At 38.3% G+C, this 14,688-nt stretch overlaps 2 protein-coding genes across 2 annotated transcripts in view; both read left to right on the top strand.

Annotated features, from left to right (window-relative positions):
• Positions 1-723: 723 nt before the first annotated feature.
• LOC129911042 (uncharacterized) lies at positions 724-2,713 on the top strand. Its single transcript, XM_055988678.1, has 3 exons — positions 724-1,877; positions 1,930-2,105; positions 2,160-2,713. Exons 1-3 carry the CDS (start codon positions 877-879, stop codon positions 2,711-2,713), a joined length of 1,731 nt encoding a protein of 576 aa, XP_055844653.1. The 5' UTR covers positions 724-876.
• Positions 2,714-12,559: 9,846 nt separating this feature from the next.
• The window catches only part of LOC129906699 (uncharacterized), an 86,152-nt gene continuing 84,023 nt past the window's right edge, over positions 12,560-14,688 (top strand). The window contains exon 1 of the mRNA XM_055982588.1: positions 12,560-12,779. Within this exon, the coding sequence (XP_055838563.1) occupies positions 12,707-12,779 (73 nt within the window). The 5' untranslated portion in view covers positions 12,560-12,706. The remainder of the gene's footprint in view (positions 12,780-14,688) is intronic.

Raw genomic sequence — 14,688 nt, forward strand, 5'->3', positions numbered from 1 at the left:
CATTTTTGGGTTTAAGCTTGAATTTTGTTTGAAACTAGTTATGTTTTACGTTTTGGATTCTTGAAAAAGCCCCGACTTAAAGAAAAATAGAAAACAAAAATAATTTTTTCAAACAAAAAAACTTCTTTCGAAATAGTTTTTTTTTAAATTAGTAGGTACACAAATGCCAACAATGAGGTGTTTAAAAAAATTCAAAACTGACAATTAAAAAATTTTGGGAATATCTAAATGTGCACGAGGGATGTAGCATACTTTGTAAAAGTAGTCTGCCGTTTTCAAAATACTTAAAGATACAATTTTATTGAGTCTTGAGTGTGTTGAGTGTTTAACTGCCAAATTAAATTCCTGACTCATTGCAAAAATTGGAACCATCCTTATAAAATTGGCATGTATTATAATTTTATAATAGAAGTAGAACTAGCGATTCAGAACTTGAGATCAAAGTTAAAAGTCTATTAACATTTTGTTCTTTTCAAGCTTTGCACAAATATCATCGTATTTGAAAGCGTTGTAAAAACTCTCATTTTCTTTTAGAATGCCAATCAATACTTTACACGAAAAGAGGAAAAGTTTTTAAAATCTAGAGTGTCAAATAGGAAGTAGGTATGTAGAGAGTGAAAAAATAAAATCAAAGCTATTTATTCAACGCATTTGATTGTAACTTCTTCGTGACCTTATAAAAATAAATGTATGTATGTACTACCAAAGAAACATCATCACAAAAAAATAATTGTCGTGACTTTTTACTGCCCCAACAATGCGTTTGACTTTCCTTTCTTCACTCACGATTATGAAGCGAAAGTAAATTAGGTTTTGCCTTTATAAAACACTAAGTAACATAATGATACTTATCAGTCTTTAAGTAAATTCCAAAGAATGGACACATTATTTCGATCAATTATTTTGCTTGCATCTACAAAAGTAGTATTTGCAGATGTAAGTCATTTCTTTTTTCCGGAATCGGCTTTATTTCAACCACCTCAACAACAATCACATCCATTTCTCTACGCACCTCCTCCTCCGCCATTTCCAAATCCTGTTCAACAACCACCTCCAGTTAGTTCCACAACTGAGTTTTTCCTACCTGAAGTGATATCAAATCGAAGATTAAAGGATTCTTCTCAACATAATGGAAATTTCATACCTTTTAATCAATATCTTCCACCTCCCGTTGACGATGGACATAATACATTTCAAACAGCCCAAACTCCATCGTTAGCATATTTACCACCAAAAGCAGAAAAACCAATAGTTGTCCTAGATGATCCATCATCAGGAGATCAAGGATATGAATATCATGAACCATCAACTAGTACATCAAATCCAAATGATGAAGAACCATCTTTGCAATTTCCATCGGCTCTTCTACCACCAGCTGCTGAAAATCCAGTTTTTCTTGGAGATAATCCAACACCAACAACAACAACTAAAAAACCAAATCAAGGATATTATTATGATCCCCCTGGAACATCATTTCCAGAAAATCCAATATTTCAAGATTCGGGAAGTGGAAAAGTACCACAAGTACGTCTTCATGTTAAAGAAATGCGATGCCTTGAAAATAAAAATGGATTTTTTCGAGCAGTTTTACAAATTGAAAGCTTCCTTAGTACAACTCCTTTAATTGAAAATGATTCAAATGATCCAAAGTGTAGTGTAAAATTAAATCGAAATTTACTGATAGTCAATGTTGAAGCTGAAGACTTTCAAAAATGTGGTGTTCATTATTGTGGAAAGGAACTCTGTTTAAGGCTGAGATTTCCATCGATAAGAGGTATACGAACTAGCTTTGATTCTTTGTTGGCGTTACGTTGTACCACACAAAATCGAGTTGCGGCAAAAACACATGCCCTCAAAATGGGAATTTCAAATGATATGTAAGTTGGTGAAATTGATTAATGAACATTTCTAATTTATTCTTGTTATTAGTAGAAAGGCTAAAAATACTGACGTTTATGCACATGGTGGAGCTCAAAATGAATTTCGAACACACATTGAGTTACTTCGGAAAACTTCGAATGGCTTTAGCAAGAGACTAGAACCCAACGATGTTGTCCGCTTGGGAGAGGAATTACTTTTGAGGGCTCATGTGGGAGCGGGTGATGGTAAATAAACTCTTCAAAATTCCTTTTTAATGTTTTAATAACTTTTGCTTTAAGGTTGGAATTTTACAAAATTAACTGATGTCAATCTTCAACTCATCTCTGGAACAGGTGATCTAACTCGATCAGTAAATCTCATTACATCCCATGGATGTGTGAATCCTTCAATGCGAAGTATTTGTCCACAAATTCCAATTTTCGAACCACCTCTCGGACATCGATTTCAATTCAAAGCAGTTATGTTCCAGGAGATGCGTAGCGGTGAAGAAATGGTTTTGAGTATGAAAGTAACTGGATGTTTGGAACAAAATGATTGTCTTATAAATGTGCAAGATTGCAATGGAGGAGGTACAAATTTTAAACGCCAAAGAAGAAATACACAAAATAATTCAACAAATTTTTCGGAATTTTCGAAAATATCATTTCGAGTTGAAATGCCATTTGATGAGCAACAGGAAGAAGGAGAATTGGTGGAGAGTAATGAATTCAGGATAATAGTTCAAAGTTGGATAGTAGTAGCTGTTTTATTGGTCGTTGGATCTTTGTGTCTGTTGGGTGTAATTATTTATTGCTTTGCAAGAAAAAATACAGATTTTGTAACAAAATACTGATATTTAAATTTTTTTCTCAATAAAATCTTATACGTAAATATTTATTTTTACTATTTTACTCTGTTTTATTTTATTTTTATTTTATATTAATTAATTTATTTAAATATTTTTATTTATTTATTTTATTTATTATATAATTTTTATTTATTAAGAGTAATTTCAATAAAAATGAAAAAAATTCTTTGATGTTTTATGAAAATTATCCAAATTTATTAAAATCGAGTTCGAAACTCAGCTCTTTTGTTTTACTATTTCAAACTATACTTTTTGAATAAAATCCATGGCCACAACATTTGAATATGGTCACTTTAAAATCAAACATCACATCTCACATGTAAAAAAAGCTCTCTCTTTTTCTCTCACGATTTCAATGAAAATAATTGCACAAAATACAAACTTACTACCACAAACATAATTTGCACGCAAAAGCTCTTTCGAACTTACTAAAAAAAAAAAACAATAAAAGATAAGAAGACAACAAAAAAAAAAAAAACATAATCAACAAAAACGAATCAACACACAAAATGAAATGTAACAAACTTCGAATGGTGAATGACGTGCTCCATAACTACCACATTGAAATAAATAGTTGCGTTAAGAAACTTTTCAGTCAATTTCAATTTTTTTTTTGTTTTTGTTGTCTTTTTGTCCGACTCATTCGTTAGCTCTCTCTCTCGGTCGTAATTTCTCATCTCCATGCTCCATCATCGAGTTGGTCAGTCAGTTGGCTGTGATCCACAGTGGGACGATACTTCTGACAGAGTGGAAATAAATACAAAAAAAACTAATATTTAAATTTAGATAATTTTTAAGATGACATTCAATATTAACAGAAAAAAAACCACATGGTGATTTTGATGCAGATGAATAAATTGAGATATCAGATTTTCAATGGGTTAAAAATGATTTTCTTGTGAACTTGTTAAAATGTTTCTAAGACAAAACATTTTGGAGGTTTGCAAGAAAAACGCCACATGTCTAATTTTAGTCCAAAATAAACTAATGATGAGGTCTTATAGTATTTACTGAGCACTTTCTGAAAGCATACTTATCAAATTTAAGCCTAGATGAAGAAAATAAATAAATATACCAAATAATAAGAACAAAAAAAAATAAATTTAGTACTTAGTTGTATTGACACCAAAATTTTAATTTGCGTTTTTCTCGGAATGAGTTGGAATGGTGTTTTGCTGTCGGAATGAGTTGGAATGGTGTTTTGCTGTATATTTGGCTAGCCTTTTATCTATGATATTTTTGGTGATATTATTATAAAAAATTGAGGCCACTAGAATTTTCAAAAATAATACGTTTTACTTTTCTTTTTCCCGAGCATGTCCCGAAGATGTCCCGAAGATGTCTCGAAGATGTCCCGAAGATGTCCCGAGCATGTCAGGAAGATGTCCCGAAGATGTCCTGAGCATGTCCCGAAGATGTCCCGAGCATGTACCGAAGATGTCCTGAGCATGTCCCGAAGATGTCCCGAGCATATCCCGAAGATGTCCCGAAGCATGTCTCGAAGATGTCCCGAAGATGTCCCGAAGATGTCCCGAGCATGTCCCGAGCATGTCCCGACGATGTCCCGAGCATGTCCCGAAGATGTCCCGAGCATGTCCCGAAGATGTCCCGAAGATGTCCCGAGCATTTACCGAAGATGTCCCGAAGATGTCCCGAGCATGTCCCGAAGATGTCCCGAATATGTCCCGAAGATGTCCCGAAGATGTCCCGAAGATGTCCCGAGCATGTCCCGAAGATGTCCCGAAGATGTCCCGAAGATGTCCCGAAGATGTCCCGAAGATGTCCCGAAGATGTCCCGAAGATGTCCCGAGCATGTCCCGAAGATGTCCCGAAGATGTCCCGAAGATGTCCCGAAGATGTCCCGAGCATGTCCCGAAGATGTCCCGAAGATGTCCCGAGCATGTCCCGAAGATGTCCCGAAGATGTCCCGAGCATGTCCCGAAGATGTCCCGAGCATGTCCCGAAGATGTCCCGAGCATGTCCCGAAGATGTCCCGAAGATGTCCCGAAGATGTCCCGAGCATGTCCCGAAGATGTCCCGAAGATGTCCCGAAGATGTCCCGAGCATGTCCCGAAGATGTCCCGAAGATGTCCCGAAGATGTCCCGAGAATGTCCCGAAGATGTCCCGAAGATGTCCCGAAGATGTCCCGAGCATGTCCCGAAGATGTCCCGAGCATGTCCCGAAGATGTCCCGAAGATGTCCCGAAGATGTCCCGAAGATGTCCCGAAGATGTCCCGAAGATGTCCCGAAGATGTCCCGAAGATGTCCCGAGCATGTCCCGAAGATGTCCCGAAGATGTCCCGAGCATGTCCCGAAGATGTCCCGAGCATGTCCCGAAGATGTCCCGAAGCTGTCCCGAGCATGTCCCGAAGATGTCCCGAGCATGTCCCGAAGATGTCCCGAAGATGTCCCGAAGATGTCCCGAAGATGTCGGGAAGATGTCCCGAAGATGTCCCGAGCATGTCCCGAAGATGTCCCGAAGATGTCCCGAAGATGTCAGGAAATGTCCCGAAGATGTCCCGAAGATGTCCCGAAGATGTCCCGAAGATGTCCCGAAGTTGTCCCGAGCATGTCCCGAAGATGTCCCGAAGATGTCCCGAGCATGTCCCGAAGATGTCCCGAAGATGTCCCGAAGATGTCCCGAGCATGTCCCGAAGATGTCCCGAAGATGTCCCGAGCATGTCCCGAAGATGTCCCGAAGATGTCCCGAAGATGTCCCGAAGATGTCCCGAAGATGTCCCGAGCATGTCCCGAAGATGTCCCGAAGATGTCCCGAAGATGTCCCGAGCATGTCCCGAAGATGTCCCGAAGATGTCGGGAAGATGTCCCGAAGATGTCCCGAAGATGTCCCGAAGATGTCCCGAAGATGTCCCGAAGATGTCCCGAGCATGTCCCGAAGATGTCCCGAAGATGTCCCGAAGATGTCCCGAGCATGTCCCGAGCATGTCCCGAAGATGTCCCGAAGATGTCCCGAGCATGTCCCGAAGATGTCCCGAAGATGTCCCGAAGTTGTCCCGAGCATGTCCCGAAGATGTCCCGAAGATGTCCCGAGCATGTCCCGAAGATGTCCCGAAGATGTCCCGAAGATGTCCCGAAGATGTCCCGAGCATGTCCCGAAGATGTCCCGAGCATGTCCCGAAGATGTCCCGAAGATGTCCCGAAGATGTCCCGAAGATGTCCCGAAGATGTCCCGAAGATGTCCCGAGCATGTCCCGAAGATGTCCCGAAGATGTCCCGAGCATGTCCCGAAGATGTCCCGAAGATGTCCCGAAGATGTCACGAAGATGTCCCGAAGATGTCCCGAGCATGTCCCGAAGATGTCCCGAAGATGTCCCGAGCATGTCCCGAAGATGTCCCGAAGATGTCCCGAAGATGTCCCGAGCATGTCCCGAAGATGTCCCGAGCATGTCCCGAGCATGTCCCGAAGATGTCCCGAAGATGTCCCGAAGATGTCCCGAAGATGTCCCGAAGATGTCCCGAAGATGTCCCGAAGATGTCCCGAGCATGTCCCGAAGATGTCCCGAAGATGTCCCGAGCATGTCCCGAAGATGTCCCGAGCATGTCCCGAGCATGTCCCGAAGATGTCCCGAAGATGTCAGGAAATGTCCCGAAGATGTCCCGAAGATGTCCCGAAGATGTCCCGAGCATGTCCCGAAGATGTCCCGAAGATGTCCCGAGCATGTCCCGAAGATGTCCCGAAGATGTCCCGAAGATGTCCCGAGCATGTCCCGAAGATGTCCCGAAGATGTCCCGAGCATGTCCCGAAGATGTCCCGAAGATGTCCCGAAGATGTCCCGAGCATGTCCCGAAGATGTCCCGAAGATGTCCCGAAGATGTCCCGAAGATGTCCCGAGCATGTCCCGAAGATGTCCTGAAGATGTCCCGAAGATGTCACGAAGATGTCCCGAAGATGTCCCGAGCATGTCCCGAAGATGTCCCGAAGATGTCCCGAAGATGACCCGAGCATGTCCCGAATATGTCCCGAAGATGTCCCGAGCATGTCCCGAAGATGTCCCGAAGATGTCCCGAGCATGTCCCGAAGATGTCCCGAAGATGTCCCGAGCATGTCCCGAAGATGTCCCGAAGATGTCCCGAGCATGTCCCGAAGATGTCCCGAAGATGTCCCGAGCATTTACCGAAGATGTCCCGAAGATGTCCCGAGCATGTCCCGAAGATGTCCCGAAGATGTCCCGAAGATGTCCCGGGCATGTCCCGAAGATGTCCCGAAGATGTCCCGAAGATGTCCCGAAGATGTCCCGAGCATGTCCCGAAGATGTCCCGAAGATGTCCCTAAGATGTCCCGAGCATGTCCCGAAGATGTCCAGAGCATGTCCCTAAGATGTCCCGAGCATGTCCCGAAGATTTCCCGAGCATGTCCCGAAGATGTCCCGAGCATGTCCCGAAGATGTCCCGAGCATGTCCCGAAGATGTCCCGAGCATGTCCCGAAGATGTCCCGAAGATGTCCCGAGCATTTACCGAAGATGTCCCGAAGATGTCCCGAGCATGTCCCGAAGATGTCCCGAGCATGTCCCGAAGATGTCCCGAGCATGTCCTGAAGATGTCCCGAGCATGTCCCGAAGATGTCCCGAAGATGTCACGAAGATGTCCCGAAGATGTCCCGAAGATGTCCCGAAGATGTCCCGAAGATGTCCCGAGCATGTCCCGAAGATGTCCCGAAGATGTCCCGAGCATGTCCCGAAGATGTCCCGAAGATGTCCCGAAGATGTCCCGAAGATGTCCCGAATATGTCCCGAGCATGTCCCGAAGATGTCCCGAAGATGTCCCGAAGATGTCCCGAAGATGTCCCGAAGATGTCCCGAGCATGTCCCGAAGATGTCCCGAAGATGTCCCGAAGATGTCCCGAAGATGTCCCGAAGATGTCCCGAGCATGTCCCGAAGATGTCCCGAAGATGTCCCGAAGATGTCCCGAGCATGTCCCGAAGATGTCCCGAAGATGTCCCGAAGATGTCCCGAGCATGTCCCGAAGATTTCCCGAGCATGTCCCCAAGATGTCCCGAGCATGTCCCGAAGATGTCCCGAGCATGTCCCGAAGATGTCCCGAGCATGTCCCGAGCATGTCCCGAAGATGTCCCGAAGATGTCCCGAGCATGTCCCGAGCATGTCCCGAGCATGTCCCGAAGATGTCCCGAGCATGTCCCGAAGATGTCCCGAAGATGTCCCGAGCATGTCCCGAAGATGTCCCGAGCATGTCCCGAATATGTCCCGAAGATGTCCCGAGCATGTCCCGAAGATGTCACGAAGATGTCCCGAAGATGTCCCGAAGATGTCCCGAGCATGTCCCGAAGATGTCCCGAAGATGTCCCGATGATCTCCCGAATATGTCCCGAAGATGTCCCTAAGATGTCCCGAGCATGTCCCGAAGATGTCCCGAGCATGTCCCGAAGATGTCCCGAGCATGTCCCGAAGATTTCCCGAGCATGTCCCGAAGATGTCCCGAGCATGTCCCGAAGATGTCCCGAGCATGTCCCGAAGATGTCCCGAGCATGTCCCGAGCATGTCTCGAAGATGTCCCGAAGATGTCCCGAAGATGTCCCGAGCATGTCCCGAAGATGTCCCGAAGATGTCCCGAGCATGTCCCGAAGATGTCCCGAGCATGTCCCGAAGATGTCCCGAGCATGTCCCGAATATGTCCCGAAGATGTCCCGAGCATGTCCCGAAGATGTCCCGAAGATGTCCCGAAGATGTCCCGAGCATTTACCGAAGATGTCCCGAAGATGTCCCGAGCATGTCCCGAAGATGTCCCGAAGATGTCCCGAAGATGTCCCGAGCATGTCCCGAAGATGTCCCGAAGATGTCTCGATCATGTCCCGAAGATTTCCCGAAGATGTCCCGAAGATGTCCCGAAGATGTCCCGAGCATGTCCCGAAGATGTCCCGAAGATGTCCCGAGCATGTCCCGAAGATGTCCCGAAGATGTCCCGAGCATGTCCCGAAGATGTCGCAAGCATGTCCCGAAGATGTCCCGAGCATGTCCCGAGCATATCCCGAAGATGTTTTATGAAGCTCGTCTCCGATGTTATCTCGACGACTATCACGGACCAACTGAATAATATTGATGATGTGTCGCCCTTTTATAGCAAAATCAGCTCAACAAAGAAATATTTAACTATTAAATAAAATTTCTTTTTTTATATGAAGAATTTAATAGAATCAAACTTACAGGGTCACAAGGTGACAATGTGACAGGGCGATAAGGTGAAAAGTTGACAGGGCAACAAGGTGACATAGTGACAAGGTGACATAGCAACAAAGTGACATAGCGACAAGGTGACAGGGCGACAATGCGCCTGATTCTTTTGAAACGGTTTCCAATAACAAGGATGTTTGTTACCTAAGAACTTCCGACTGGGTGATCCGATTTTGATGCTTCTTCTGTATTTAAAAGCTGGTTCTTTCATTGTGTTCCCAATTTGATTTGGGTCCAGTTCTGACCATGACATCCATGAGTTTTATGATAAAAAGTTGTATTTGGTTTTGCCACCTTTAGGGCTCTCTATGAAAAAAAAAAATTGTTAAAAGGTATTTTTGGGCGGCAAAACATAAATCCAGCATAAATCAACTTTTCAACTTGTTTTTTTCTTTTTTCTCGTAGTTTTTATAGTTTATTAAAAAATAAAAATAATAAGTGAATTTAAATATAGCGGTATAATAATCGTCAGCTACTCAATTTTCCAAAGGACTCACCACTCAGTATGAAAAAAGGTACTTTTGAGCTTCAAAACTTAGGGTCAGTTAATTTCAAATCATGTAATAATAAAATTTTCTAAGTACATATTTTGGTGTGTATCTATATTAAACGTAAATAAGATCGTTTTGTGAAATCTTCTTCTCTGGGAGTTTTATGAGAAGTTCATAATAATCATAAACAAGGTAAGGTGCTATTTAAGTGTGCTTCAGTGCAATTTCTTTCTTATATGTTTTCTTTTGTTTTGTTTCAATGAATGTCATTTATTTTAAAACAAAAAAAATTAATATAAACTAAAATTAAAATTTATTAATACATTAATTACATAATTGAGTATTAATTTTGTTCGTAAACTTTGTTTTTTTTTTATGATTTTTCAAAAAGGAAAAAAGGGAAGATATCTACAATAATAATTTAAAATTTGTCTTTTTTTTTTTTTCTTTTAAAGACTTTTTAGTGATTTTAATTTAATTTAGGTAATTTTCTTTGGTTTGGTTTTTTTTTTTTTTTTTTTTAGAATTTAATTTTGTGAATTATATTATGTAACATTTCATTAAAATTGAATTTATAACTTCTTGTTTTTTTTTTGTGTTATAGATTATATAGTCAAATTTAACATTTCTTTTTCTTTAAATTTAATAATATGTACTTTTTTTTTTGTTTTATTTTAAATTTAATTTTTCAGTTTTCTTTTTGTTTTTTAAATTTTATTTTAAGCAAACATTTTGCTTGTGAGAAAGGAAAAATTTTGAGAAATTTTCTTAAAAAAATTTGTAAATTTAGTTTGGAAATTGAGACAATTTTTAAATTTTAAAGAAAAAACTATTTTTTTGTTGTGTATAAGAATCTAGTTATAGTTTTGTTATGAATGTTGGCTCTTGTTATTTTTTTTTGTAACGTGATTTAATGCTGAATTGATTTTTTTTTTATAAATTTACCTAGAGTATTTTTGTTGTTGTTGTTGTAGACAAATATTGGGAGAAAGAAATGTAATATTTTAAGGCAATTTTAAGGTCTTATCAGAACATAGTCAATTGTATTTTATTGTGAAGCAGCTCAGAGCATAGAAATAGGTAAGATAAAGGTTAGGCTTTATATTATTGCGCTCAGGTTTATTTTAAGTTGAAAAGAAGTTATCAGGGTTAGAGATTTAAGATACAACGTTTTAGAGAACAACGAAGTGGAAAATATTTTAGCAGCTCGCGTTTTCGAGATATTCGTGTTACAAAATCTCAGTAATCGATTTTTTGCTACTTTATACTTTTTAAGCATTTCCTTAGATTACAGCAGTTTTGTTTCAGGAACTAAACAATACTTTTCTAGAGTGTGCTGAGCTCGAATTCGAAATTAAAATTTTCTATCAGCTCACGTTTTTGACAATCGACTTTTTGCTACATTAAACAAAGAAATAATGAAGTTTTTCATAACTACTAGATACATAGATGAAACCAACAATTAAGTAAGTATAACAGTTTTCCGGTTTTATGAGAAATTATCTCAGTTATTTATATCAGCTGTTGAAATATTAACGACCTTTGTAAATATTTTAAGGTGAAGAGGCGAAGATGGCCAACAGAAACGAGATCAAAATTAATTTTAGCCTTTTTATCATAAAAAAAAGTTGATTATTTTTAAGAATTCAGTCCTCGGAATTTCCCACCACCATGATTTTGACCCATATAATGCGCATTATTGAAAGCTCCATAAGGCTAGTGTGTTATCGCTTGCCAGTTTGACATAAGCCCATGTGAGCTCATGCCTATATTATAGTTTTACCTTTAGTTCGTTTCTCAGACCCATTGTAGAGTATACTTGCAAAGTACTCACCTTATTGTTATTATCTCTTAAAATTTGTTCTCAGACTGTTAGAACGGCAAGATTTCTTAAACCTTCTTCCCTATTTCAATATTAAAATTGATTTTCCTAGTCTTAAGAGCAAAACGTTCTTATTTATATTTTTTTTTTGTAATTTTCTATCCCTCTCAAAAGTAAGAACACAAAATCACTGATTTTACTTTTCCTTGGAAACAACACCCAAAACAATTTTATGACCTCCTTAAATTCCCGGTTTTTATCCTAAATGTTATTTTATTACAAAATTTTACTTAAAAAAAAAATATTTTTTCGTGATTTTCATTTTTATGCCACTGATTTTTCCGGACTTTGATCCCGCACCACCGCTGCACCACGTCCGCACCATTTTTTAAATTTCACACAAAATGAAATGGTGCGGACGTGGTGCAGCGGTGGTACACCGAGATTTTCCGCCAAACGTTAATGGTGCAGCTTTGGTGCGGCTGTCAAGATCTTTTTTATTTTTTTCTTTAAAAATTTAATTTGTATTTTTACTCGGGATTAGCGCAGAGTTTACCAAAAAAAAATAACCTGTCGCTTGTAATGTTTGTGCAGACATCTAAAGTCCTTGGTTTCAGTGTAAATTGAAACATTTCTACCTGTTTTCATATAGGAATTTTTTTTTGTAGATTTTTTTGTTTTTATTTTCGATTTATAATAAAAAACACCTTTTCAAGTAATATGTTTCCACCACGTTTACATTTCTTCAACTCTCTAAATATTTACTTTAAAAAATTGCTGACTAATTTAATTCCAATTTTTAAAACACATTGCCCCACTGTTTACCTCTTCAATAAATCGTCGAGAGCTATGGGAGCTGGATTGGAGCTGGATATTAAGTGGTTGTTGGATCACCATCACCAGAAAAAAAAAGTATACTTACTTTACTTCACCTGGTTGCATCGACTCAGTGTGATTCGTTTAGTTTTCGTAGAGCTGTCTTAAAGACAACTCACTTTGCCTCTCCATCGCGGATCAGATTCTCGAAATATATTTATTGTTTTGTTGGTCTTGTCGTTTTTTGTACTATAGCCAAGTTACACCAGTAGATTCTTTTTTTACAACACAATTTTTGCAAGATTATCGGGATTTTTAGTTCGCTTCTCTCTCAACAAAAAAATACACAGATACACAACACATAACTACTTTTTCTCACATTTTTATTAGTTGAGATTTATACAAAAAAGTGCAGTTTTATTGCAAAATATAGAAATTTTTAAGTGATTCTAAATAAAAAAATAAATTTTCAATTGATTTTTATTTTTTGTTCTTTTTTTGGTACCTACAAAAAAAGCTGTAAGAAATATTGTGCAAATTTTTCGTGCCAATTTTTGTGTTCATTATTTTTTCGATTTTTTTTCTAATTTCTGTGAATAAAATTTGAAAGGCAAAACAAAAAAAAAAATCCATTGTTAAAATGCAGAAAATATCGAGTGTAACGCTTCTCCTAGTAATTGGAATAACATTAATCGGATTCGTTCAAGCCAAAGGTAAGAGCTTATAGCTTTATAGCTTATATCGTAGGTTAGGTATATCGATGGTATAATAATGGGCTTCCTATATGTAACAATATTATATGTATATGTAGGCCGCATTGTGATTTTTATACGAGTACATAAATGGAGAATCATAACAATTTCCCTCTTTGCAAAAAATGATGACATAAGCCTTGGTTGAGACTTAGTCGGAGTCGAGTTGTATTGTTTATTGTGAGAGAGATAAAAGCGAAACGGTTGTTGTAATAGAAATAGCAGTACTTAGTATTAACACCTTCGCTAAGTTGTTTTATTTTTATTTTTTCTATCTTCTCACTCAAGGCTGTATTTTTTTTCTAATTTTTTTTTTGCTAACTTGAATGTATTTTATTTCATTCTCTTTGTGTTTTGTTTTAGTTTTTTTTTTATTAGACGTCTCGATTTCTGATGTCTTGAGAGATAAAAGTCATTAAAAAGATTATCTTTTGTTCTTTTATTCAATAGATGTCACTAGTTTTGAATGAGATTAAACGTGTTTTTGACATAAAAGATCAGTTATGATGAGGCAGATCGAAGAGATTCCGGTAAATCTTGAATTTCTGTTGGCTTGTTCGAAAGGAAACAAACCCTTTTAGAGATGACATCACGACAAACTGAAGAAATGTCGGTGTTGTTGGTGACTCAGTTTTTGGTTTAAGCCTTCTTTAAAGCCATATGGCTCACTGTTGGTGTTTATGAATAAATTTACCATTTTTGTGTAGGCAAAATACGACGACGACGATGGCAAGATCTAGACGAAGGCTCTCTGTCTGCATTGACCTTCACATTATTTTCCTTATTTTATTTTTATTTGTTTCCATTTTGTGCATTTCATTTATTTACGATTTGTGTCTTGAGCCATAAAAACCTATTTTTAAAACTAACCGGTTGTTGAGTTTTTCAACTTGAAATGCACTTGACATTTTTGTTGTTGTTTGTTGGAAGGATCTTTTCCAACATGACAATGTTTCTGTCTTGTAACTTGGTGTCAGTTTTATTTTATCTAAAAAAAAGAAACATTTTGAGTTGTTTGAATTCTGATGACTTGTACTGGTTTTTCGAGTATTTTTTTTTAATATTTTTTTTTTTTGCAAAAAAATGATTGCCATTTTATTGACAGCTTATAAGGTCAAGCATTGTTCTGTTCGCAGTTATTTTTAAATCTTATATTAACCAATTGTTTGAGAATAAATTTTGTTAGAATCTTTTTTGATTAATTTGTAGTTTCTCCATCAATCAATCATTTGATAATAAAAACCTTCAAATATCACGCGATAGGTAAATTAATTACGGTCTAGTGAAGCTGATGTCATTAAACATTGTTTATTTTTACATACGGGATTGACCTCAGAACCTATGACATTTATCACTTAATTTAAAATTATAATCCCAAATAATAAAAAAAAAAAAATAGATCCGATCCTTTGAATTGGGTTTTAGAACTTACTCGAATAAATTTACAGTTTATTCGATCATTAAGCTCCTAATTTTAAGGTCTATCAATTCACTTTTAGAGGAAACTATAACTTAAAATAAAATTCACAACATTTTAAGAGTTCAATAAAACTTTACGGATTTAGTACCTACCATTTCTGCATTTTTGAAAAAAAAAATATTGAGTAAAATTTGTTTGTTTTTTTTTTTTTTAATTGGTTTCGTTTGTTCTAAGAACTAAGAATCTAAAGAGTCTACAAAATTATCTTGAGTGAAAGGTGATTTTTTTTTTTTTTTTAGAAATAAGTCGTTATATTTGAATGTGGTATAAGTCCATGTAAAAATAAAATGCACGACTGGGTCGCACGAACTTGCTCTTGGAGTTAAAGTTGCTTAAATTTTTAAGACTTTTTATATAGAAATTTGGAAAAAAAAATAAAATTGGTTTAAA

Source organism: Episyrphus balteatus, chromosome 1 (genome assembly GCF_945859705.1).
Source record: "Episyrphus balteatus chromosome 1, idEpiBalt1.1, whole genome shotgun sequence".
Taxonomy (NCBI): Eukaryota; Metazoa; Arthropoda; class Insecta; order Diptera; family Syrphidae; genus Episyrphus; species Episyrphus balteatus.

Bases quoted from the DNA above. Each gene is read 5' to 3' on its own strand.
- LOC129911042 (XM_055988678.1), top strand. From the start codon at position 877: ATGGACACATTATTTCGATCAATTATTTTGCTTGCATCTACAAAAGTA. The intron at 1,878-1,929 runs GTAAGTTGGTGA...TCTTGTTATTAG, and splicing joins ATGGGAATTTCAAATGATAT to TAGAAAGGCTAAAAATACTG. The intron at 2,106-2,159 runs GTAAATAAACTC...TTTTGCTTTAAG, and splicing joins TCATGTGGGAGCGGGTGATG to GTTGGAATTTTACAAAATTA.